The sequence below is a fragment of the Pyrgilauda ruficollis genome, unplaced genomic scaffold (assembly GCF_017590135.1).
Source record: "Pyrgilauda ruficollis isolate IOZ18807 unplaced genomic scaffold, ASM1759013v1 scaffold47, whole genome shotgun sequence".
Lineage (NCBI taxonomy): Eukaryota > Metazoa > Chordata > Aves > Passeriformes > Passeridae > Pyrgilauda > Pyrgilauda ruficollis.
The window spans coordinates 4,959,940-4,984,914 of record NW_024526266.1 but is presented as its reverse complement, the minus strand read 5'-3'; the positions used below and the strand labels follow the sequence as shown (position 1 = coordinate 4,984,914).

General features: G+C 50.3%; 2 protein-coding genes across 3 annotated transcripts; one reads left to right on the top strand and one right to left on the bottom strand.

The window, feature by feature from the left end:
- Nucleotides 1–982: 982 nt before the first annotated feature.
- On the bottom strand, nucleotides 983–9,207 carry PRDX6 (peroxiredoxin 6). The gene is made up of 5 exons (XM_041479016.1): nucleotides 9,046–9,207; nucleotides 7,175–7,331; nucleotides 2,761–2,907; nucleotides 2,165–2,311; nucleotides 983–1,590 (listed from the first exon to the last, which is right to left on the bottom strand). Exons 1-5 carry the CDS (start codon nucleotides 9,135–9,137, stop codon nucleotides 1,459–1,461), a joined length of 675 nt encoding a protein of 224 aa, XP_041334950.1. The 5' UTR covers nucleotides 9,138–9,207; the 3' UTR covers nucleotides 983–1,458.
- On the top strand, nucleotides 9,176–22,705 carry TADA1 (transcriptional adaptor 1). 2 transcript variants are annotated; one of them, XR_005956081.1, is made up of 8 exons: nucleotides 9,176–9,348; nucleotides 9,615–9,706; nucleotides 10,751–10,816; nucleotides 16,762–16,859; nucleotides 18,949–19,158; nucleotides 20,156–20,307; nucleotides 21,077–21,330; nucleotides 22,264–22,397. XR_005956081.1 is itself a non-coding variant. In XM_041479012.1 (8 exons), the coding sequence occupies exons 1-8, from the start codon at nucleotides 9,275–9,277 to the stop codon at nucleotides 22,414–22,416; spliced, it is 1,008 nt and encodes a 335-aa protein (XP_041334946.1). In that variant the 5' UTR covers nucleotides 9,180–9,274; the 3' UTR covers nucleotides 22,417–22,705. The 2 variants fall into 2 exon arrangements, 1 of the variants encoding a protein (XP_041334946.1); XM_041479012.1 differs by having other exon boundaries at nucleotides 9,180–9,348; nucleotides 21,168–21,330; nucleotides 22,264–22,705.
- Nucleotides 22,706–24,975: the final 2,270 nt, after the last annotated feature.

Here is a 24,975-nt window from a genome sequence, read left to right as displayed (position 1 = left end):
CGTTCCTTTTTCCCTTAGGAAACAAGATCCCAGTGAGGCAGCAGCAAGAAGCCCAGGAGTTCATGCGGCCCAGCCATGGGAACTAGGAAAGCTGCCCAGATTGATAAAGCTGAAAAGCTACTCTGAAAAAAGATGTTTCCCTTTTGAAATTGTAGATTCCCTTTCCCCTTTTTTGCAGAGTGGAAGAGTGAGAACAAGTCAGCCCAGAGACCAACTGTTCCTATCCTCCAGTCAAAATAATACATGGGAATAATATGGAGTTTCATAACGAAGGTTCATTTAAAAGCCATTTGGGGAAATACACCAATATTCACTGCATAGTTCCTGAAGGCAATTAAAAATTAATAAAACTCTTTTTTGGGGGGGGAGGGGTAATAAAAGAGGGCTGTGGGTGCTGCCTGTGGTTTAGTCTGGAGGAGGATTCGGTGCTTTGCTTACCTTGAACATCAAACCCACAGTCCCACTTGCTGGGGGGGTACATTTGTGCCTAAGTTAGCTGATTTCTTGAACAGCTGCTCCTTTTGAGCATTGCTGGCTGTGCTGGGCACTGAGGGATGATGGCAGCCACCCTATGAGCTATTCAGTGAGCAGCTTTCTTCACTATGTTATATTAAAACATTGCTCATGTCTTGACAAATCCCTGAGGTGGAGGTGTGGGAGAGCAGGCAGGAGTCTGCACGGCTCCTGTCGTGCCTGCTCATGCCCCAGAGCAGGGGAGGACCCTCTGCCCTGCGGCCAAGGCCAGGCTGAGGCACATTCTTCCTCCCCAGCAGGGACAGCACAACTCTCTTGTCTGAGACCATGTGCCCTGGGACAAGCTGTCTTTCCAAAAGGCCTTCCTTAGCAAGAACAAGGCCAGTCTGTGCTGCTGCCACCCCGCTCCAGAGCCTGGGCACAAATCCCAGCTGCGTGCCCACAGGGAACACAGCAAATGCTGCAGGGTGCCGTGGGGGCAGCAGACACACACAAGGGACACTGCAGGTAGTACTGAAGGTCAGTTTATTTGCTTGATTCCCTCTTCCACAAAACCTGGAAACCATCACCTTCCAGCAAGAGACAAGAAAGCAGTTAAGAGGTGAGAGATTTGGCTCTGCAGCTCCTCCCCTACTCGCGGGACCAAAGGTTAGATGGCTGCTCTGAAAGGCACGCAGCAGCTTGGAACCCCAGAGCCCCCTGTCCCATCAGGACACCCCTTCTCATGGCTGGCACCAAACGGAGGGACACCACAGCAGGAGCCCCGCAGTCCCCACGGGTGTGCTCGTGTCCTGGCAGGGCTGGTCCGAGGCACGAAAACACCCAGGGCTTGGTTCTGAGGGGATGGGCTGGAGGGACAGGAGGGCTGCTTCAGTGCTGCCGTGCGCTGATGGGACGAGGCCGTGGTGGTGCGGTGTCAGAGGGTGGGAGCTGGGCTCGGGAAGGCTCCGGCATCCCAGCAGGATGGACAGACAGACAGACGCCTCACTCTGGCTGCGGGGTGTAGCGCAGGTACTTCTTGCCCGACGGCAGCTCCTTGGTGAAGACTCCTTTGGGGAAGAGCTTCTTGGCTTCCTCGTCAGGTAAGGTGGGCACGACCATGACGCTGTCACCGGGCTGGGGAGCAGATGGGGACAAATGGGGACTGTGAGGAGCTGGCAGGGCTGGACACGGGTGGCACTACCTCCCTGCGAGTGCCCAGCCCTTGTGCCCCAGGCACGTCCTGTACCTGGAGCCAGCAGTGAGGGCAGAGTGGGAGCTACACCGGGAGCCACGGGAGATGTCCAAAGGAAGAGCTGTGCCATCTGCCAGCCCTGCCAATGGGACAGGGAGCCAGCTCCACAGCCATGGGAGCAGGGAGTAAGGAGGGGGGAGGTTGAGCCTCTCTGCGATGCACAGAGCACAGCTTGCCCATGTCTGTTCATCCATTCCTATAGTTCAGGCACCCCTGGACAGGTGGTGCTGGCTCCCTCTTGATTCCAAGCCCTGGGGAAAGAACTGCTTTCCTGGGAGGTGGGTGAGCTGGCCCAGCCCACTGCGAGCTTATGCTGCAGGAAACAGGAGCCTTCTGAGGCAGGGCTGCCTCCAGCTGCTGCTTCCCCCAGCCTGGGGATGCCCCTCCAAGGGAGGCTGGCTGCCATTTCAATGCCTGTTCCCAGTGCCTGGCTGTGAGCTTTGCCCTGCTCCTCACCTTCCAGTCCACAGGGGTAGCGACCTTCTTGTATGCTGTGAGCTGCAGGGAGTCCACCACTCTCAGGATCTCATCAAAGTTCCTCCCGGTGGTGGCTGGATACAGGATAGAGAGTTTCAGCTTCTTATCCGGGCCAAAAACGAACACCTGAGCACAAGGAGACAGTGTCAGGGGCTGGGCACACTTGTCTGACTGCCCTGCTGGATCTGCTCAGCCCTGATGCTCCTTCCTTTCCCGGGAGCTGCCTGACCACAGGTGTTGGGACAGGGGAGATGCCATGGAGGGGATTTAGAGAACAACTGATGCCCAGGGAATGAGCTTTTGCTCTGGGAGCTCCTGTGTCCAATGCCAATGTTTTGCTACCTGTGCCCTTCTAGTGTAAGCACATGAGGGGAAAAGGAAAGTCCGGCAGATCAAGCACTGACAAACATTAGTTTGGGACAGGCACAATCAGGATCGGTGGGTCACCGTGACAGAATCCATGGTTCCAGCCATCCCAGCTCCTGAGGATGGCCATGCCCATCCAGGTGAGCTGCCCCAAAGCCACAGGGCAGGCTGGCAGGCCGTGGTTCTGTGCTGTGGGGACAGGCACTCACCACACGAGCGGTCAGCGGCATCCCGTCCTTGTCCAGCTCGTCCGGGTCCAGCATGCCCAGCTTGACAGCCAGCTCCCGGTTCTTGTCAGCAATGATGGGGAAGGGCAGCTTCTCTGCAGGCTGTTCCCCGTTGTAGGCATTGATGTCCTGCAGGGACAAAGCCAAGGGACGTTCCTGTGGCACCAGCAGAGACAGAGGCCAGGCAGAACCAGGAGCTCCCCACCTGCTTGGCCCCAAGGCCTCAGGCTGGGACAGCACAGCCAGGGCTCATGGCCTTCCAGGAAGCTTCCAGAAACCAGAAACCTTTGTGCCAGGCTGGGCTGTGCCTTGCTCTTGAGGTCAGTTCTTAGGCTGTCTGTGCTCACAGCCCGTGCAGCAGCTGCTTTGCCCAGGCAGTGCGTATGGAGCAACAGGGAATTCCTGCCCGTGCTAGCGACACAGAGAGTTTGAACCACCTTCCACTGAGAACTGTGCCCCTCTTCCAGCTCTCTCCCAGCTCTGCTGACAGGTGTCACAGCTGAACTGGACTGTGCTCCTAAGGAGTTGTTTCTCTAGTGGCAGAGCAACCAGCTGACAAAGAAAGATCTGACACTCCACAGGTCTCATTCAAGGGTCCAGTTCCATCCAGTGACTCACTCGCAGCTTACTTAACTAAAGGCTCTCAAAAAACTACAGTGGAAGCCTGAGTGCAGGTGCTGGGACACTGCTCACTCCTTTTTGAACCATGCCTGGGACAGAAGAGAAAACCATCCCCCTCCACAGCCCTGGAGGCTCTGCCTTGTGACCACGGTTTATGAGGCTGTACTAGTCCAAACTGGACCTGCCTCACAAATACACAGAAAAAATGTATTTTGAGCATCTCCAAACTTGGTCTGGACTCGACTAGAGCATTTAAGTTGTCCCTGGGGTCTGCAGCACCACCCTCACAGGCCACAGGGAGCTGTGCTGGGAGGAGCCTGCTGAAGGCAGCACAGGCAGGGCAGCTGCCAGCATCAAAGCAAGCAGAATTCAAGGCTCCTGTCTTGAATTCTGCCAGAACAGGGCAGCCTGTTCCTTCCACCCTTTGCATGCTACAAGGAGACAAAAGTGACTGCAATACTGCTGCGAGCCTCCCTCACACTGCTGTGCTGCACTATCAGCTCAGCTGATGACCTCAGTGTAAAACCTCTCTGCCTTCTCCAGGCTCTGAATGTGGGGGAGCCCTGCTCAGAGGGAACCCAGGGAGGGCAGGGTTGGAAATGCTGCCCCTTGGCACTGCTCAATAGCACCAAGAGCAGGCAGGCCCTGCACCCCTCCTCAGCCCCCCATGGCTGCTGGTGCTGACAAAAGGGGCTGTAGCCCTGCCCCAGCTGCTCAGGATGCTGCAAGCAGGTCAAGTGGTGCACACGTGGCCAAATGTTTCCTTTCCAGCTTTGCTCTTTGCTTGTTTTCTCCCCAGGCTTTTCTGTGTCACCACGGCTCTGCAGAAAGAGGCCACTGATCTTGGCTGGGTTGTGGCCAGGCCTGCCTTGGAAGGAAGCAGGGAATTGGTTCTGCTGTCCTGCAAACCTGCCTTGGCAGAGCAGAGCAGGGAAGGAAAGCAGAGCTGGAGGGCTCAGCTGAGAAGAAATGCAGCTGAATGCTCCACAGAGTCACAGGAGGCTGCAGATGGACATCAGCAAACGAGAGCCACCCCTCACCTCTCTTTAGAGCAGGGCTGGAGGATGAGGAGAGTTTCTGAGAAGTGTTATCTGAATCCTATGGACTGTGACTCGTTCCAAAAGGCACGCAATTTCCTGGCCTGGGGAGCTGTAGAAAACAGCCTCACAAACCATTCTCTGTGTTGCAATAAAACACCCACTACTCCCTTCCCGAGTCACTGATTTCCCTTCCAGAGTCCAAGCTGAAACCAGACATCACTGGAGGGATTGACTCACCACTGACTCAGCAAGGTGCAGGTATCCCTGGCCAAAGAGAGCCCTGAAACCTCTGACAGGCACAGCACGTGCCAGCCAGACCTGCTCAGGGAGCTCAGGCATTCCCCCAGCTCGTGGAGAAGCAGCAGCCTCCTGCCTGGGGAGGTGGGATCAATCCCTGGCTGAGCTACAGCTCCCAGTCCTGGAGCAAGCCTCTGTTCTGTGGCCAGGGATGGCCAAGAATAGCTGTGACATCTGCACAAAGTGACACAGGGATTATTGGCTGCACTCTGGCCCCACCTTTCCAGGCAGATCTCATCTGCCCACTGACATTCGGCAGCAGAGCAAGCAGAGAAGTTTTTCTATTGTTTCATGCAGGAGTTCAGCCACCCCCCTCTTGCCTGCTTGCTTCCTTGCAGGCTGTGCTCCAGGTAAAAGCAGCTTCATCCAGACAGGAAGCAGAGCTGTGTTTGGGAATGCTTCACAGAGGGTTCTGCCCAACATTTTGCTCACTCCTGGGTCTTCTGAGTTCAATCCAGTGAACATGGGCTGCATGGAACACTCCAGCCTTCTATGGATTTGTCCTCACCAATTGGATCTTTGGCTCTGGAGGATTTTCACCTGTTTGTCTGACAGGTGCTGAGCTGACACTTCCAAACCTCTGGCTCCAAGGCTTCTCCCAGCCTACAGAAAGCTCACCACAGCTTCAATCATTGCCTCTCTGTGGTTTTTCTGGAAGGCTTTCCTGCTCTGCCTTCCCTCAGCCAGCATCAAGGCTGTTCTGCAACTTCTCCTGCTCTCACCTGAGATTCTGCTGTGTGAATAATTCTATAGGATCAGCAGAGTCAGCTCGCTGTTCATCTCTTTTTCAGATCACTTGAGTCTGCTGAACCCCACATATCCCTGCAGGCAGGCCCTGAGAGAGCTCAGCACTTCCCTCCCTTGACACAAATTCCTGCTTTCCTGCAAGAAAGAGCCTGCCCTTCACAGAGCTGACTTCATGGAAAAGCTGCTTGCAAATTCAAAGGCTTTGCAGAAGTCAGCAACACCCTAACACCTCAGCTTTGGCCAGCCAGCAGATGAGTCTCCCTTACAAAAGCACAACACAAATGTTTTGTTCTGGCTAATAACACGTTATTTGCTAATTTGACTGCTGGTTTCAGCTAGTTTGAGCAGCCCAGAAATCTCATTTACTGGGATTTGTACATTGCTTTTCCCAGGCCCTTCTGAGGCTTGCCGGGACATTAGCCATGCACCACTCAGGTACAAAGGTTTGTTTAAGCAATAAGGCAATTAGCTAATTTCTAAAGCCAGTCAGTAATGTCCGACTGAGTGCAGAAATTTCTCCCCTTTAATGCCTCTTATTGCAAGCACCTCTCACCCCTGGAAAATATAGGAGAACATTCCCAATTTTAAGAGCTAAGAGAGTGGCAGGTAATTCACCCAAGGATTTTTACACTCTGGCCATTTCTGTCTGAAATACTCATTTTAGACCCCTACCACCTCTAGCCCTGGAACCATTCTCCCTGGTAGCACACACAGGTTTGCCTTTGAAGTTTTTCTTCAGTTCCTTGCAAGTTCCTTCACTGAGTTATTCCATTCCCATCTTTTTTTAATGCTGCCTCATGTTCTCCTATTTGTGGTTTTATATTTAACATGTCTCTGTTTGTCCTCTGTTTTCTCCTCCCTGACCAAGCATGAACTGCAATTTTGTCCTCGCTTCTGATGCCTCTTTTCCTTTCCTGTTTTATTACAGAACTTCCTGAGGGCCTGTGGGTAGGTTGCCTTCCTCTGAGTTTCTGGCATCACCTCCACGTTTTAACCCTTTCAGTAGTGGTGGGACAGCAGTAATATTGCTTTCCTCTTGTATTGATACCTCAGGTTTTTGCTTCTCTATTTTTCAGATTCTGTGCTGCTTTAGTGTGTACGTCTGGGCTTCATATTAGGGGATGGTGAGCTCTTTGCACAGAGCAGGGAGACAAAACAATTCCTTCTCTAGCTGGGCACCAAGGACAAATGATCCAAATCTCAGCCCAAGAGCACAAACAATGTGGGCTGAAGAGAGAAAAACAAGAAGGATGGGACTGCATGGGCTAAAGGCGGAATTGGACAATTAACTCCAATATGCAAACGGAGCAGAACTTATAGAAGTGAGAGACCCCCATGACCAGTCGTGCATTTTGTGACCATTTTGGGCCCATCTTGGGTGCAGCCCTGGCTGGGCTCTTGTGCTGCCCAAGGTGCATCCATTGAGGCCTCCTAATAAATCCCTGCTTTATTCTTTAACTCTGTCTAGTCTCTGTTCTAGGCATCAGCATCAAAGTGCAAAGAGCACCCTGGACTTTGCGGGGTGCTCCACAAAGATGGAGAAGACCTTCCTCATTCCTGCTCTGAATTTCAGTGCCGCCATGCTTTGGGATGTGACACTTGTACCTCCAAGCCTGCGTGGGCATCTCCTGCAGCCTTTGGAGCGAGGCAGCAGCACAAGCTGGCCCCTGAGGCCTCCCCAGAGCCCGTACCTTGCACCAGGAGAGGTGGTCCTGGACGCTGTCGATGGAGAGCGCGATCATCTTCACGTTGCGCTTGCTGAACTCGGGTGCCAGCTTGGCCGCCCGGCCCAGCTCCGTGGTGCACACGGGGGTGAAGTCCCGCGGGTGGGAGAACAGGATGCCCCACCTGCAACGGGAGGGAAGCAGCTGCTGTGAAGGGCAGGCGTGGTTCTGGTTTGTGCTGCAGACAAAAGCTGTGCAGACTGCATGGTGTGGAGCGCAGGAACAGCTCGTCTCTCTGATAAGGAATTCCTGCCCCGGCAACTCTTCCTTCCCTGGCAACTCTTCCTTCCCTATCACTAGAAAATTCCATGAGATAAGCCCGGCTCTAAGAAACTCCCTGCACCTCACTCCACGCTCTGCCTCCAGGACCCTGCAGGAGATGCTGGAGTAGCCCCTGGATCTTCACATGGAGGTGGGCACCGTGCCGTGTGAGGAAGTTTGGGGGAGCCACGTGTACAGTGCAGCCCAGAGACCCCACGTGTGAGGGGATGCCTGGCCAGCCTGCCAGCCAGGTTACTGCAGACACGGTCACTGATTCACCAGCCTGGCCACTACCCCTGCACCTCACCTCCACGAGGAGACACACACAAATGCAACTCAAAAGAATGGGACAGGACCAAGCCTTAACCCAGCTGCTGCTGTGAGCTGCACTTCATTAAAAGGTATGAATTAATCAATAGCAGAGGAGGCCAGAAGTTAACAACATCACATTCTGGCTCCTGTTACCATGACACAGCCATCTCGCTGCTGCCCACAGCCTGGCAGCAATGGATTTTGAGTCTTTAGAGCAGGCAAACACTAATCCTACACCTCCCAGGTAAGGTAAGCAGCGCACAGAGAAAGGCAGCAACACAGCCCAGCAGGACGAGCTGGAGCAAAAAGGCTCTCAGGACTTCCCAGGGGCTAAAGCAAAGCCACCCCCAGCACTTCAAATTCCCTGCCAGAGACTCCTTCCACAATTTCTCAGCTCAAATCACACAGATCTTACTGCACCGATCTTCACCCAGCCCCAGGACCACAGCAGGGGGGGAAAGTCCTGTCTGAGAGACTCGGGAATGCAGCTGGAGGGATCAAGCGAGGGCCCCTGCAGCTCTGCCAGAGCCGTGTGACTGCCACGGGTCACCAGGAATTCATGGGGCAGCTACCTGGCCACCAGTGCTACGAGGCTCTTCAGACAATAACTGCACTCCTTGGGCAAACAGCAGCGAGGAGAAAGGAGAAAGGTGTGTGCCCAGGCCGGAACAGCCAGTTCCAGAAGGGCTGAAGCTCAGAGGGTTCTTTTTTCGCCCTCTGCCCGAGCTCACAATGCCGACAGAAGGGGCTGATTCACGCCTGCCAAGCGCTGCCGGGAGCGAGTCCCGGAGGCGCCGTGCCCGTGCCGGGAATGGAGCAGCCGGCTCTGCGGGAAGGGTGCCGGCAGGACGCGAGCCCTTTGTCACCTCCGCACTCCCGGCCACCGAGCCCCGTGTCACCGCACACCTTCGCACTCCCGGCTACGTGACACCGAGCTGGTCCCCAGCACCGCCCTGGGCTAAGCGCCGCTCTGCCAAGCCGGGCTTTGCCGCGCCGCGGGCGCTGCCTCCTCTCTCCCCGGGAGCTCGGCTCGCCCTCCGGGGGCGATGGGGACGGGCGATTCTGCCCACCGGGAATCCCGCCGTGTCCGGCCCCCCGGCTCCACGAGAAAAACCCACATTTTGGAGCGAGTCCCCGGAACCGCGTGACACGAGACCCACCGTGCGGAAGGAAGGAACGCGGTGAGCGGTCCCGCTCCTTCCCGGAATCCGGCGGCGCGGACATCCCACCCCCTGCCCCCGCTCCCGCCGCATCCCCAAGCTCACGAGTCTCCCAGGAAGTCGTGGAAGCGGATGCGACCCTGCGTGGTGTCCGCCTCGAAGTTGGGCGCCTCATCCCCCAGCAGCAGCCCCGGCATGACTGCGGTTCCCGGCGCAATTCCCGCTGCTGCTCCCGGAGCCGCCGCCGCCCCCTCTGCGCCTGCGCGCCTCCACCGCCCCCTGCGCGGGCACGTGAGCGCGGGCACGTGACGGCGCTGAGGCGGCGGCGGCCGTGATGGCGACCTACGTGAGCGAGCTGGAGGCGGCCAAGAAGAGCCTGAGCGAGGCGCTGGGCGAGAACGTGAAGCAGTGAGTGCCCTCGGGGAGCGGGGGGTGCGGGGCCGGGCCTGGGCGCTGCGCTACCCTCGCGGCCCCTCGCGGTCCTGCTGTGTCAAGCCTCGGCAATGCTGCTGCTGCGTGTGGGAGCAGCGCCTTTGCTCCGCTGGCTGCGCCTCCCCGGAGGTGCTCGAGGAGAGAGCCAAGGTCTGGTTGACACGGTGGTGTTGAGAGTTGGACTCGATGATCTCGGAGGTCTTTTCCAACCGCATTGATTCTGTGGTTCTGCTCTTCCCGAGGTACTGGGCCAACCTGAAGCTCTGGTTCAAGCAGAAGATCAGCAAGGAGGAGTTTGACCTGGAAGCGCGCAGGCTTCTCACGCAAGACAATGGTAAAATAACACCTGGGGTTCGTTTCCCTGCCTTGCCCTGCCAGGCCTGGGAAGCTCCGCGGTGCTTCCCGAACCGGGAAAGTGCTTGTGAGGGAAGTAGCGGTGGCCAGGGCTCTGGCAGCAATGGGGTTAAAATGATGGGAGGTGCCCTGGCCTGCATGGGGAAGTCCCTGTGTAACCCCGGCACTGACAGACAATTTGGCGTTGTGTAAATGTGGTAAAAACGTAAAACATGTTGTTCGAGCAACCAAAAAGCCATTTTTGATGTCACTGTGGAGATGCAGTCCTTCCTGCACTTTGCCTTTGGCTGTAGCTGGAGCAGGGGAGGGAGCCCTGGATTCAGCAGGGTGCATTTGCAGCAGGCAGGTCCCTCCTGCCCTCTGGGACTGGCAGGTGGGGTGCTCAAGGGTCCTCGGTCCTTGCTTCTCTGTGTGTCTGCAGACATGGATGGGCGTTGCTGAGCTCGTTGTGGTTTCCATGTTTGTGATCCCTGTAGGGAAGGGCAGGGAGTTTTTTGGTGCCCAGACTCCAAAGAGGATCCTGGAACCCTCTGAAGTTGTTTTCACTTTCTCTTGTGCACATTTACTCTATGTTCCAGAAAACCTCTGCAGTTAAGTTCTGTTTCGTTAGCACCTATTTGAGTTGACTTCATCTTTGTGGTTCTCATTTTGGTGTATTTTGTAGCAAAACCAAAAGCACTACAGTGGGGTGCCTGCATGGCAAGAGGGGACAGCTGCTCCTCTGACTGGCTGAATACACCAGACTTGTCAAGTAGCTGTAATACACTGCGTGTGTGTGTAATACTGAGAAGTGACCTCATTGTTTCTGTGCTGTGTGTGGTATCCTCTGTGTTGTTGTCATAGTAGTAGATTCTCAGTCCAGTAGAAGAAAACTCTCAAAAAAACTTAAACTGAAAATTGACTGAGCAGGTGGGGAGAACACAACGGTGGGAAAGCTTAGGGAGCAGCTTTAGGATGGCTTTGAGGGGGTGCCTCTGGGCACTGATGTGCTGCTAATGAGCTCTCTCTTTCTCTCTGTGCACAGTCCATTCTCATAATGATTTCCTCCTGGCTATTCTCACCCGATGCCAGATCTTGGTTTCTGCCCCAGGTGAGTCCTGAGAAGCCTCATTAAACACTTGGTGTAACACTGTGCCTGCCACTTGTATGTTTGGGGAGGTGTGTGCACAGTACCCCCGTGTCCTCAGCCTTAATATTCATGGGTTTTTTTGCCACACAGGTAAAAATGTAGCAAAATAATGTTTCAGTAGAGATGCTTCTATGACTAAGCTGTGTGTGCTTGGTTAGAGGCTGGTGCTGGACTGCTGCCTGTGATAATCTGGTTTGATTTCTGGGTTGGTGTCTGCTGTGAGCTGAAGGGTCAAGGCAGATGCAGCCTTCTCTTTGATGTGCTTTGCTTACCTCTTTCCCTCTCCTCTGAACTTTGTTCCTGGTCATGTGTGGAGAGCTGACTTTTCCTGACTCATCTTGATTTCAAGTACATATCTGTTAGAAAAGTGCTTACAGGGAGCCTTGGTTGAGCTGTGACCTATTAACCCAGTAATCTGCAGATAGTTAACATGTTAACTTTGTGAGCATCTAGAATTACATTTTACCTTTGTGAGTGTCTAGCATGGCTGTCCTCAGGGTTGCAGGTGTGTTTTGTTTGGTTTCCAAAAGACCTCTCAATCCAGAGATGTGGTAGCAAGGGCAACTGAGCTGCAATTCAAAATGTGGAACTCCTGTGTAGGAAGGGAGAGAAAATGGTTACAGCACATATGGGCTGAGACCTGAGAGATGAGTTTTTGAGAGAATACCTGCTACTGAGGTACCTCTAGCTAGAGGAAATAATGCAAAATTCATAGATGCCCACAGGTTTTTGCATTGGAGCTAGTCCTTAACTCTACCAGCTGTGCTAATTAAATGTTAATTGCACCCACCTCCAAACTTGCTTTGCTTGCTCTTGATTGAACTGCAGAAACACCTTGGTATGTCCTAAACTTGTTCCCTTTAGGGAGCTGGGCTTGTGTAAATCAGAAGGTTTAAGTCTGAACCTGCTGCTCCTTGCTTTTAACTTTGAGTAATTAATTACAGCTGGCTTATAAAAAGAACACACAGGAACAGTGATTCCCCTGATGATCACCTGGAGCAGCTGAGTCTAAATGAGGAGGGGAGGGAGGCAGTGAGCTGCTGTGAGTGTTGGGGTGCAGCTCACAGCTCAGAGGTCTTGCTTCTCGGAGCACTGGTCAGGCTAGAGCCTCTTACCATGTGGCTGAGGTTGGGGTTTGTTATTCCTGTGTGCCTGCTCTGGGCTCAGCTGTTCTGATTGTCATTTGTCTCTCTATTAATTCTCTTTATGCCACTTAGTCATGGTATGCAGCTGTCTGGTCAGGATTCCTGAGCAAACTCTCCCAGGTGTCCCTTTCCAAGGCCGGTTAGGATTGTTTGAAGGTGGGAGCCCCAGCACAGAGCAGGGTGCTGCTCCACAGGTGCTTTCCATATGCTCCTTATTTCCTGCCTGACCTTTAATTTCTCGTTCCTGGCGGTCGTTTTCTCTTGTCCCGTTGCAGCTGCTCTCTTCAGAGCCCTGGAGGAAGCCTGCCTGTAGTGGTTCAGCAGGTCAGTGGCAGCATGTGGTGCTGAGCCAGCTGGCCACCAGTGCTGGTCACCTCCAGGGCTTTCAGGCAAGCTCTGGCTGGCTCTGTGTCCACAGACTGCATAAGCCAGCTTGAAAAAAGTCAGTTTAATCATGGGTGTGGGGTCTTAAAGATGTGGTTTGGTGCTCTGGAGCTAACAGTGCTTTCTGCTAGTCCCCTCTAGCAGCTCAGCTGTGCTGTCCACAGATTAGTGCCGTCTCCCAATGATCTGGGAGCTGATCTGTGCTGAGGTACCTTTTTCTGGGCCACTGACTGGGAGACCTCTTACAGGCAAGATCTCCCTATCAGCTGTGTGTGGTGGAGGGTTGTACATGCAAGCCCAGGAAAATGCAGTATCAGTGGAATACTAGCTTTTAACATCTAGATAGATTTCTTTTTCTTCCCTAGATGCCAGTCTGACACCTACTAGGTTTTTTTTTTTATTGTGGTTTGGTTTTATATCTCTTTTTTTCCCCTCCATGTAACAATGGAAAGCTAACAGGCTTTTGTCCTGACCACTGTCTTTTGGGTAGAAGGTGTTTACTTAATGATTCATGGAAATAAGTAGCTTTAAAGAAGTGTTTATGAGGCACTTGCACACCATCACAAGGGTTACTGATGTACTTTCCATCTTTGTGTGAGAGACAAGTGGTCAGTGATAAAGTTGTACTTGATACTGTACTGTGTTGGAATAAGAACCCTTGGGGAAGGTATTTTTCAGGAGTGATTATAGTGTATGTTGAACCATGCAAACAAACCCATCTGATCCCAGATTTGCTGCCTCTTGTACTAGTGGTTCCACCTGGGATTTAGGGGAGCACTTGATGAATGTCACCCTTTTTGAGGATGCTTTGCATTTCCCCCTCTTATCTGCTCAGACTGTCGCTCAAACAACCCAAGCAACTTGACATCCCAGTTGCACAGCCTCTCTGGCATGGGGCATTTAGGGCTTGGTGGTGCAGAGGCAGGGAGGTGTGTTGTCTATTCTGATGTGAAGGATGACCATCCAGCTCTCCTGGCTGTGTCCTCTCCCAGGTCCTTGTGCACTGCCAGGCTCCTAGCTGGTGGGATGGGGTGAGGATCAAAAAATCTCTTGGCTCTGTGCTATGCAGGAGTGAAAACATCCCTGTGTCACCAGCATTGTTCTTGGCACACATGCAAAATGTAGTCCTGTGCAAGCTACTATGGAAGAAATTAACCCTCTTCCTCCCCAAGCCAGCACATGAGGATTTTTTCTTCCCCAAAAAATTCTGTCAAAAAGGACTCTGGTTTAAATCCTTTCTTAACCTTGCATGGAGTTGCTTACTAAGCTGACCTTGTCTGTTGGACAGTTGCAGGCTCTCAGGGTAGCAGGGTTTCTTGAGTTAATATGTATCTTGCTTGAATTGTTACCTCCTTTCTTAGCTAAATGTTAGCAATGAAACTGAGACAATTGCAAACACCCGAGTTACTGATGTAAGGATTTAATTTATTTAATAGTAGTCTGAAGCCAATTAAAATATGGTTCAGTGAAGTAGAACTCATGTGGAATAACAGGAGCATTTTATTTCATCAGGTTTGTCCACAGGCTTTGCCTCGAGGGCTTTCAGCTGTGAGATTGGCTCGGGTTGTTTGTGTTTGCTTCTCTCCAGAGTACTGAGAAGGGAGGAAAAGTATGAAAATGGGAGTGAGAGTTTTTGGCAGAGGAGAGTCAGCAGAATATCAACCAAATATCAGCAGAATACTTGACCAAACCCCTTGTTTCTGCAAGAAGATTAAAACAAACAACCCCCTCCAAACTGAAGATCAAGAAAACAAGCGTGGGAAATGCGTGCATTTTCTCTCTGTCTTCTTCTTTCTGTGGTGACTTTCTCTGTTTCTTTGTCCTTTCCTCATGTAGGCAAACCTGACAGGTTCTGTCTGGACTGGCTGGTGCCATCGTGATGGTGCCATGCAGAGATGTGGCAGCTCCTAGAAAAATGTTTTTATCTCTTGCTGATCTTTGAAGGCAGAGCAGCAGCTGTGACTTCTTAGGGTCTGATTTCTTTGCTAGCAAGATTAAATAAAAGCTGCATTCATCTCTGAAGTTTCATGTCTGAGCCAACCCAGCCTTGTCATTTGTGGCCAGGAAGGCAAGTACTGGTTTCTTAGAATGCTAAAGGGAAATTTTGCTTTCTTCATCTCCTGCAAGTTGGGCTTGGTAATATGAAAACCTGGAAAAGGAACCAAAAATTGTGCTATGGGCTCATTATAGTGGGGAATAGGAGATTGTATCTCACCTTTTCCTTGTTTTAAGCTGAGTTTGGCTAAGTTCTTGTTAAATGTGCATGTTAAGATTCAATTAAGTTGCATCTTTCAGATCTACTGTCAAAGCCTATAAATTTAGTTGCCATTGAGTTTAAAACCTACTGTATTATTTTTCTTAAAAAAGGTATTTTAAAAATTCAGACTTAGCTGTAACCTATTATATCTGTAGAATATTGTCAGAGGAAAGGGTGTTTGCAATTTCCACCTCCTTCCATTGCACTTTCTCTGGTCACAGATGAGGCTGTGAAGGAGCTGTGTGAGACTTGATGTGGCTCTCCACTGTGGTTTCCTATGCTCCATTCTTGGGGCCTCTCCTGTAATGTATTGATGAGCAGTGATACCAGCCTTACAATTTTTGGGGATGTTTTATTTATTATCTTTTAATTTCTTAAATTGACCAGTGGATTTTGATAACAGGGTTTGTAGGCTGTGGGTTTCCACCCCTCTAATAGGATGTAACTAAACTTCTTGGTCAACTTTTTTTTTTAGTATAAGGAGAATGTGCCATCTCTGTGTATGTAGGTTGTTTCTAATCCCTTCTTAGCAGCTGACCATTCAAAAACTTCACCTGAATCCTCTAGCTGAGCCTGATCCTGTTAGAAATTATTTTTTTTTCCATAGTAGAGGACACGGTGCTTGTGCTCCAGCTGTGAGCGTGGGAAGCTGCCCATAGCCAAGGACTTCTAGCCAGCCTCACTCCTTACAAACAGGGCTGTGGTATAATTGTGTTTATGAGTTCCTGACTGCAGCAAATTAACCATAGTTAATTCTCCATTACAGCAGATTAAGCATAGTTGGGACAGCCAGAGATAAACCCACAGATTGGTGAGAGCTGTGGGAGCAGGAGAGAAGCACAGCTGGGTGTTGGTCAGTGCTCAGTGAGGCTAGCCAGGCTGTGGGTGGTGAAATGTGGAAAGGCTGCTGTCACTTCTTGTCCCTATCTAGAGGAAATGGCAAATTCTGGCTGAGGTGTGGCCAGGGAATGTCCAAGACATTGCTGTGCTGTCAGAACTGCCTGGCAGCAGAGCTCCAGCCTCTGCTTTGGGGGCAGCTGAAGTGCCCTCCGAGCCGAGCTGTCCAAGCTCCCTGGGCTGGGACATGCTCAGGGCATGCTGTGCTCCAAAGGAAGAGGATGCTCACAGCAGTGAGCTGGGGGAGGAGGGTGCTGGAGGCACACAGCACAGGCTGCTCTGTAGCCACGAGAGGGCTGCCCAGTCTCTGAGTTGCACTTGTTCCCTGCCAGCAAGCACACGCACATCCAGTGCAGTGCTGTCCTAAGCCAATGTTCCTGAAGGAATTAATTGCTCACAGATGCTGTAAGCCTGTCAGCAGGAAACTTGCTAGGCTGTCCTTGCCAAGATCTGTGTGATTATCAGGATATGGTTTGGCCTGCTGTAGGGGTAGCTGTCAGACAGCATTCAGTGGACTTTTGAGCTGATTATATGACCCAATGTATTTATTTATTTATTAGTACTAAACAGGAAGCTCTGTTTCGGCTGTTTGCTCACTGGTCACATTAGTGACATCCTGCTCCTGGGCTCAGGGGCCTCTGCAGTTCTTCCCCCCTCTCCTTCTCTTCAGTGTAACAGAACAGTCAGCTTGATGTAGTGATGTTTAATAAGTATCCATGACAAATTTTGCTGAAGCAGAAGGAGAGCTGGGGAGTCAGGCTGCTCAGTTCAGATGGTTTAGCATCTGACCTGATCCAGAAGTGGGTGAGAGGAGAACCCACCTCCAGGCAAGAGCTCCAGGCAAGCTCTTACCTTCCTGATGGAGCAAACGGCTTGTTCCTTTCTTTTGGATTTTCTTACAGGCTGTGCTTATCTCTCTCCTTCCACTATGGGTTTTGGGTGGTGTGTGGACAGAAATTGCTACATAAATCGTGGGTGTTGTGAGTGAGTCAAAGTAGCAAGGGGCTGACAGAGGAAGGGAGGGCCTACCAAAGGTGTTCTCCCCTCTTTGCCATGGCTGTTGATTTTGGGTTGAGGCTTAACATTTAACCCTTAAATGTTAAGGGTTTCATCCTGGCCCTAAATCAGCAACACTGAGTGGGTGTTTTGTGGTTTTTGGTTTATATTTTGTTGTTTGTTTGTTGGTTGGTTTGCTTTGGTTTCTTTTTCCTTTCGATTTGTAGAAGGTGCTGGATCTCTGCCATGGCCAGGTGGCTCTGCAACTAAACCTGGAAAACCCAAAGGGAAGAAAAAGATTTCTTCGGTTCGTCAAAAGTTCGATGTAAGTGCCAGATTACATCTGCCAGATTCTTAAAACAAGTGATTTACTGTTTATTCAGGCAGTCAGAATTCTCTAACTCTCCAAGTGTTAGAAGCGAGATCCTGTGTGTAATGTTTTCAGAAGGTCAGATTGTTTCAGAGCTGAGAATGCCTTTTAAAGGTGCTATTTTCTGGTAGGTGGCACAGAAACGTGCAAGATCCGGTTCACTTTGCAGCAGAGGCTCTGTACATCCACCCAGCACTGTCACACCCCTGTTCTGCACTTGTTTCTGTGCTTCCAGACCAGTGTGGAGGGGGCCTGGTGAGACAGAGATTTGGGATCTCTTCAACAGGCAGGGTTTGATAAGGTGCATTCTGCCCTTCTAGGGACTGTGATTAGGCACTCTGTGTGTGCTTCAGAGAGCAGTGTTCCAAAGGAATGCAAGTCCAGCTGAGGGCTTCTTGTATTTTGGAATTGTCAAATTACTTTGCAGTGCTCACAGCTGCAACCTGTATTGTGACATTCTGAATTCAGTCTGTGTTACCTTGCCTGTCTTAAAACTTCACTGTAACTCTTCAGTTCAGTAGTGAGTAAAGGAGAGTTTGAGAAGCAAGTTGTGATGCAGTGGAAATCTTAGAATTTGATTTACTCGCTACCCCTAGGATACACCAGATTTCTAGTGTGTGTTTGTACACATGTTCAGGAATGCTTGGCAGTAAGTGCTGTGTGAAGTGCATGTTATAATTAATGGGCTTTTCTGGTACTAGTGGAATTCCTGAGTAGTGTGAACTTGGAAGTGCCTTGGTATTTCATGTTTCCCTCACTGGTCAGAAGAAGAGCTGTGAATGACCATAAGTCCAGTCCATTCCAGCTGGCTTCTGCTCTCCCAAAGCACATTCCTCTTGAGAGTTGCTTACATTTTGAAGGTCTTTTTTTCCAGGCTTGTGACTTTCCTGTAATGAAAGCATAAATCTTTAGAATTATGGGGAGGGAAACCTGCTTTCGCATCACCAGTGGGTGGATTGGTTTTTCACTCTGAGTTAAATGCCACACTGTCCTTTGACTAAAGCAGCCCCCCTTTCTCCCCTGAAACTAAGATGTGAGAAATCCACTTTGCTGCATTTTCATTGTTCATATTTAAAGTGTGTTTGTCCTGGTGCCCCATAAAAGCCTTGCAGCAATCTCCGTTCCACAGCCACTGGAAAGCAGAGGGAGTGTGATGAGTCTGTTTCCTTGTGGGTCAGAACTGGGCCAAGCACATGGCTGGGCTCAAGGATCAATAATTTGCATTTGCTTTGGTCCCCCCCTTTATTTGGGGACTGAGGAGCCATCACAGGCACTCAGAGCTTTAGACACAATGCAGCCAAGGATTTGTGCTGGAATACATATGGCCTGGGAAATGCCACCTTCTAGTATGAATTCCTGTTCTGTGATGAGCATTTTTGCTAAATTACTGAGTCAGTTCTGAAAAATAGTCATAATCCATCTCAGTGGCTGTTCTGTAACAGAGCTCTGCTTAGAGTAGTGAAAGTACACAGGGAGGCTGGAGTATGAAATTAGTGCTGGAATTGGGCTAAGTTTAAAGCATTAGAGAAATGTAAGAATCAATCACACAAGTTTAGGATCATGGGTTTTAATCTGGAGGGTAGCTGTACAGATAGTAAGTAAAAATACACCCTTCTGTACAAGAAATTACGGAATTGATGAGAACTCTTCAACACAGAAGGTGTCTGAGAGATGTGATAGTCCAGTCACTGGCCTGGGTAGTGTGAAAGGAGATAAAAAGAACAGTCACTGACTGCATTTGAGGCTCCCAGGAGAATCAGACAAATCAGACCAGAGCAGGTGAGTCTTCATGTGGTGTGTAAATTTCTGACTGCAGTGTGTTGTGGATACCCAAAGTTCAGGTGGTTTGGGGTGCTACTGGACAAGTCCAGTGAAAGGATACCAACCCTGACTTACCAATTTCTTCAGTCACAAGCCATTGGGGAGGATTTTTTTAGGATTTTTTATGGGTGCAAGTTTTCTGACTGGAGAAGGGGTGTCCCCTTGATGAACCAAAGGGTCTGAATGAATGTTATCTTATGCTTTAATGTTGTGTTCCTGACAGCACCGGTTCCAGCCTCAGAACCCACTGTCAGGAGCCCAGCAGTTTGTGGCAAAGGATCCTCAGGAGGATGATGATTTGAAGCTGTGCTCTCACACCATGATGCTCCCAACACGTGGCCAGCTGGAAGGAAGGATGATTGTCACTGCCTATGAGCATGGGCTGGACAATGTAACCGAGGAGGCAGTGACAGCTGTTGTTTATGCTGTGGAGGTGAGGCTGGGCTGGGGGCTGCAGTGGTCTCATGACACCAGCAGCAAAAGGCTCTGTCTGCAGTCTGGGGCATTGTCCCCCTGCATGGGGTGGAAACTGCTGGTCTGATTGTTCTCCAATTGCCTTTCTGCCCCCAGAGTAATGTGAGAATGGAGAATCTCATGCCCTAGATGTAAAGTCTTGCACTTCTGCCTGCAAGCATTAATTTTGATGTACTTGCACAGTACCCCAGGCACGCTGAAGTAGCTGTTGTGAAAAATGCTGTTCCTGACACTTAAAAACAGGGACAGAATGGGAATGTCAGTTTGACCAGCTCTATAAAAAGCAATCTGTTACAGGCACAGTGTCTGGCTTGGCCATGAAGGGACAGGATCAGGTGACACCTGATCCAGGTGGAGTCTTAGTTTGGCTTTGGCCATTGGTGGTGCATCACTGTACACATCCCAGGAGTGACACAGCCACTGCTTGGAGCATTGATGTGTGGATGGTTTTCTGCACTCGGCATGTGGAGGCCAACCCGAGTTCCCCATCTGGAACGAGGCCAAATTAAGAAGTTGTCTGCTTGTTTTTTTCAGGCAGTTCCTTCTCCAGCACTGTTCAGGCAAATGAAAAAGATGAGTGAGGGGCTTTTCACTGTCATTTCAGGGAGTGTATTTCAGTTCAAGTGTAACATCTAGTGTCAGTTATGAAATCTTAACCTTATTCAGAAGGTGGGAATTTCCTAGCACTGAAGACACCCCTTTGACATTTGAAGCAGGACATCACATACTAAAGTATAGTTCACAGGCTGATGCTTACAGTACTCATAAAGTGCCAAGTTCTCTGTATCCAAGGATTGGATAGTGAAAACCTCCTGCAGCTTGTCCAGATATTGGTTCCCTTCCATCTTTAGGTCCCTGTGGTCATAGAGCACTGCTTCTGTCTTGCCATTTGTTGAGGCCCTTCTATCCATGAGTGAATGTATCAGCACATGTCACAAGATTGGTTTTCCTTGCAGAACCACCTTAAGGACATTCTGACCTCTGTGATATCCAGGAGGAAAGCCTATCGTCTGAGGGATGGCCATTTCAAGTATGCCTTTGGAAGTAATGTCAACCCTCAGCCATATCTGAAGAACAGTGTTGTTGCTTATAACAACTTAATTGAGTGGTAAGGAGCTGGCAGCATGTACATGGATTTTGCTAGTCTTGGAATTACTCCATGGCTCAGTTGCATCTTTTATGAGTGTTGATGGTGTCTTGCTTTCACAAACTAGGAAGGTATTGTTATGGAGGATTGTACAGCAAAACAGGGAGTGAGAATATGGGGATTTGCCAGCACTGGACTGTAGGGACAGTGTTACCTCTCTCTCCCTTACCTCTGCTTGTCCAGCAGTTTATTACTGCTTTTTGGAAACATCAGCAACACAGCAATTCTCTGCCTTTGTGGAGGCACGGCTGTTGTGCCATAGGATTAAAATGTCAGTGAGGACCTGCAGGACACTGCCATCCTGTCATTTCCTGCATGCAAATGTGTTTATGGTTCTGTGGCACATCTTTCCAGTTAGCAGGGCTTTGAGGTCCTTTTGTTTGGAGTCTCAGTGTCAAAGAGTTTGTGCAGTGCATCTGGCAGCGTTTGTGTACGAGAAGGCAGTTTTGTTTGTCTGTGGCAGCTTCTAGCAGTTGACAGGAGGTCGTGGGTGTTTGAAGATTTGATTGTAGCACTACAAACAACTGCCTAACGGCCACTGTTGCAGCTTAATGTTGTGTGCCTTAATTTTTATGCTGGGTAGAAACTATTGGCTGCAAGTAGCAAAACGTTGCACAACCAAGACCAAGATTTAAGCAGGGCTGGAGCACGTTGAGGGTCAGTCCACACTCCTTGTTAAAATGGAACTTAAATTTTCATTAGAGCTGAAATAATTTTACGTACACATCAGGTGGTGCAGAACAGCAAGGCTCCTGCTGTATGACAGCCACAGCTGGTGCTGGTTTTGTGACTGGGATGTTTTCTGCCTGCTCTGCCCCCAGCCCCCCGAGCAGCGCAACGCCCTCGGCGGGTCAGAGCCTGGCCCCCCCGCCTGCTCCTGATGATGCTGAGCAGCAGGCAGCCCTGCTCCTGGCTTGCTCTGGGGACACCCTGCCTGCATCCCTGCCTCCAGTCAACATGTACGACCTCTTTGAGGCACTGCAGGTAAGCTGGTCGTGTCACACCTTCGTGTCACATGCAGCAATGCCCTGGGTGCCAGCTGCCAGTCTTAGGTGTGGTTTATGTGCATGGAGGGGGATTTGTTTTGTCTTCCCATAGTCTCTTTCCTTCTTTGCTTCTCAGATTCTTTGGCTTTGGTTTGTTCCCACTGTTTCCACTGTTAACTCCTGGTTTAATGCCTGTTCTGATCCCCTTGGTCACAGAGCTGATGAGGAAATCCCTATCTCAAAGCTGTGCAAGATGGGTGAGCTCTTCCTCTGCAGCTAGGCTGCAGTGATTATATCAGAACTGAGCTGGACAGATTTTGACAGTGCTGCAGCAAAATACCTGTTATGTCCCTTCTTTCTCCTCATGTTCCACCTGGGTACTTAGAGGAATACTTAGTCCTGGCATGCAGGGCACTGCAGTGGGTTGGCTGTGATCACCTCAGCCCTGGGGAGGCATTTAAGGTCAGCCGGGTGAATTTTCATTGGCAGCGTATGGCTGTGGTTCCCTCCCTCTCTGGTAGCTGTGGGGGCATTGCCTACTTTGAATGTCTAAAATTAGTTGTTAGAAATTCCCCCTTGATGATCTGTGCTGTTGTGAACAGGCCTTGGGATTTTGTCTGACAGCTGTGGATACAGACCACAGAGCTGTAATCAAGCATTCGTCTCCTGTTTAGTCAGAATTGTTATTTCTATGGTTTTGATGATCAATTATCGATTGCCACCCCAAGAGCAAAATTACTATTTCCTTACCATGGCACTCCCTCAGCAAGTGGTGTAAGAGGTGGTTGTGCTGTGCTGGCAGGGAGCAGCTCTCCCTGTGAGACTCCCTTTGTTCCCACTCTGCAGAGCTGGCCCCTGTGGTAACATGCCCTGGTAACATGGGCAGATGTGTATGGAAGTGTGCAGCTTGTTTCCCACCATGCCTTTGCAGGTGCACAAAGAAGTGATCCCTGCACACACGGTCTATGCTCTAAACATTGAGAGGATTGTCATGAAACTCTGGCACCCGAACCACGAGGAGCTGCAGCAGGACAAGATCCATCGGCAGCGCCTGGCGATGAAGGAGGGGCTCCTGCTCTGCTAGAGCTGGGCAGCCCTGCCAGCCCTCAGGTGGCTCCAGCCTGCTCCTGGCACTTGTCATTCAGGTGCTCCTTACAAACCTGTGTCAGCATCTCCAGGATGATGTGATTTATGAGAAAGCTTTTCCTATGGAAATGGGACTGAGTTGTGGGACACTTCCTCTGCTTCCCTAGAGTCACATGCTGTGGAGGACTTGCAGCAATGCCACTGAATTGGGAAAGAGAAACAAGACACATTTGCAAGGACTGTTTTTAGGAAAAATAAATGTGGAAGTGGAAAGACTTGGTTTTAAATAAGGTGTGTTTTTGTCTTCTTTTGTGGGTGTGGAGAATCTGTCTCCTTGCACTCACCTCTCAAGTAGTTTCCCTCCTGAGCTCAGACTCCAGAGGCCTTGTCCAACTTCTGTTGCAGTTGGTGGGATCCTTTTCATTAACTGGTTATGGGGTGGGCTCTTGTGAAGATGAGCAATTCTGTAAGCTGATGTTCCTCTTCTACCAGGGGAACTTCTGATTAGAAACTGACTAAACAAGGCAAAAAGGGAATTGTCTTGGTGTTGAAGACTCCTTGGATTTGCAGCATGAACAAATCTCTCCTGTCACTTCCTTGTAAAAATATGTAGCCTTGTATTACTTCATTTTGAAATTATGCAGCCACACCTCTCCACATGGGAGGTGTGCAGATGACTCTGTAAAAGGCGAAATTCCACCTTCTGGATTTCAGATGCTCTGCTGTATTCCTGAGTCAGCTCTGGGAGCTAGCTTATTACAACAAGAGAATTCCATTAAAGTGTCTTAATTACTGCATGACCTGGGTTTGACCTCAAACATGAAGGTACCTGCTGAAGTGTGACTCACTTACTGTGCCTCCAGATGAAGGGAATTGAAACAGCTTCTTCTGGGGGAATATGAAAGGGGAAGCTCATGGTTCCACATCATTCTGGTTTTCCTATTTGGAAGGTCTTTGGATGAGAGACTTGTCATATTTCTTGTGAAGTTTTCTCTGCTGTACCCCCAGGCCTGAGGAGGGTGCAGATCCTTGATGTTTCTTTACTGTTTTTATAACTTCCTTTCCTGACCGCTGTGACTGTTTGTGTTGCACCTGTGTTGTAGCAAGGGGCTGTGCAGCTGTCCCTGTGTTCCTGGCTTTCCTGCATCCACTTTGGGATGCGCTGTGGAGCCAGGCATAGCAAGAGGCAGTGTCTGGACAGGTGTTGGTGGCTCTCTTCATGAGAAGATAATTTCAGGATTATGAAGAAACTGGGAAAGGCAATGAGACAGAACTGCAGCAGGGCCTGGCAGGATGGGAGCAGTTGTAGGGAGGTTTGGCAGTGTGTGGTTCTGAGGGGAGTGGGGGAGAAAAGATGGACAATTCCTTTTGGTCCATTTCTTTCAGCTGCTTTGTTTTTCTGTATTTAAGCTGGTCAGAGTGAGCCTGAGCTTAAAAGTTCACCTCAGTAGCTTTTACATGAGTGTTCTTAAAGCAGGGTTTAACCTTAGTAACTGTGTGGTGGTGAGATCATCAAGCCACCCAAAATACAGCCTGTGGGGTGTGGGAGGGAGATTTCCCAGATAGTTGTGATGCTTCTAGTGTAAAATGAAAGCAATATGTTTGTTTGCTAGAAACTCTGGGGCAGCTCTGAGGATCTCAGATCTGAAGAAGGCACCCAGCCTCTGACAGCATCACAGGCGGGTTCTGAAACAACTTGCTAAGTGTGGCACTAGAATCTCCCTCCTGTTTGCCTGAGCCATGTTCTGAAGAGCCAACTCATCTATTCCACCCTGACAAAGTAGGGTGTGTTTTGGTACAGCTGCTGCACAGCAAAGGCTCCAACAAGGAGCTCATGTCAGCTGCACTACAGAGATCTGAAAACTAAAAGGCACATGTTCTCGAAGCACTTTGCCATGAAGTGTGAGTTTTTGTGAGAAACAATGCTTTACAGGCTTCTTGGGTCATGGAGCTGCAAGGATTTACAGAATGTTCGGAGTTGGAAGGGAGCCACCAGGATCAGGAGTCCAACACTTAAGGGAATGGCCCATATGGGGATCAGACCTGTTATGAGCACCGTGCTCTAACCCTGTGGCTGGCTGGAGGCTGCTTTTCCCCACCCCCTGCTGAAAGAGGGGCCAGGCTCAAAATTGGAGCAGGTTGTTTATTTCCAGAGATGAGACCAGAGAAGCAGTGCCATCTCCAGTTCTGGTGTGTGACCATGTGGACAGTGGAGGTTTCCTTGGACCCCTGAGAGCAGGGTGCTGGTACTGACAGGTATCACTGTCAGTTATCACAGGTATCACTGGTTAGGCTGTGACATGACATGTCTGTCTTCACCACAGTAGTCAGCCCTCTAAAATGAATGAATAAATAACACTGCTGAACTTCAAAGCAGCACAGAAAATAGTTTGGCAGGGTCTGGCTTTTGCCCCAAGATCCACCAGAACCTGCCAGCTCTGTGGCAAGCTTGAGCAAAACTGTTCCTGACAGATGTCAGCTCAAAAACCTTCAGTGGAACTTCAGAGTTACCTTAGGCAACCTGGTGTGCTTTTAGTGGCCTTCACCATTGAAGGCT

Excerpts from the sequence above, each read along its gene's own strand:
- PRDX6 (XM_041479016.1), bottom strand. The coding sequence starts at position 9,137 with ATGCCGGGGCTGCTGCTGGGGGATGAGGCGCCCAACTTCGAGGCGGAC. Across the intron at positions 2,908-7,174 it reads ACCACCTCTCCTGGTGCAAG|GACATCAATGCCTACAACGG; the intron begins GTACGGGCTCTG and ends TTGTCCCTGCAG. Across the intron at positions 1,591-2,164 it reads CTACCCCTGTGGACTGGAAG|CCCGGTGACAGCGTCATGGT; the intron begins GTGAGGAGCAGG and ends TCTGCTCCCCAG.
- TADA1 (XM_041479012.1), top strand. The coding sequence starts at position 9,275 with ATGGCGACCTACGTGAGCGAGCTGGAGGCGGCCAAGAAGAGCCTGAGC. Across the intron at positions 9,707-10,750 it reads GCTTCTCACGCAAGACAATG|TCCATTCTCATAATGATTTC; the intron begins GTAAAATAACAC and ends CTCTGTGCACAG. Across the intron at positions 21,331-22,263 it reads ACCTCTTTGAGGCACTGCAG|GTGCACAAAGAAGTGATCCC; the intron begins GTAAGCTGGTCG and ends ATGCCTTTGCAG.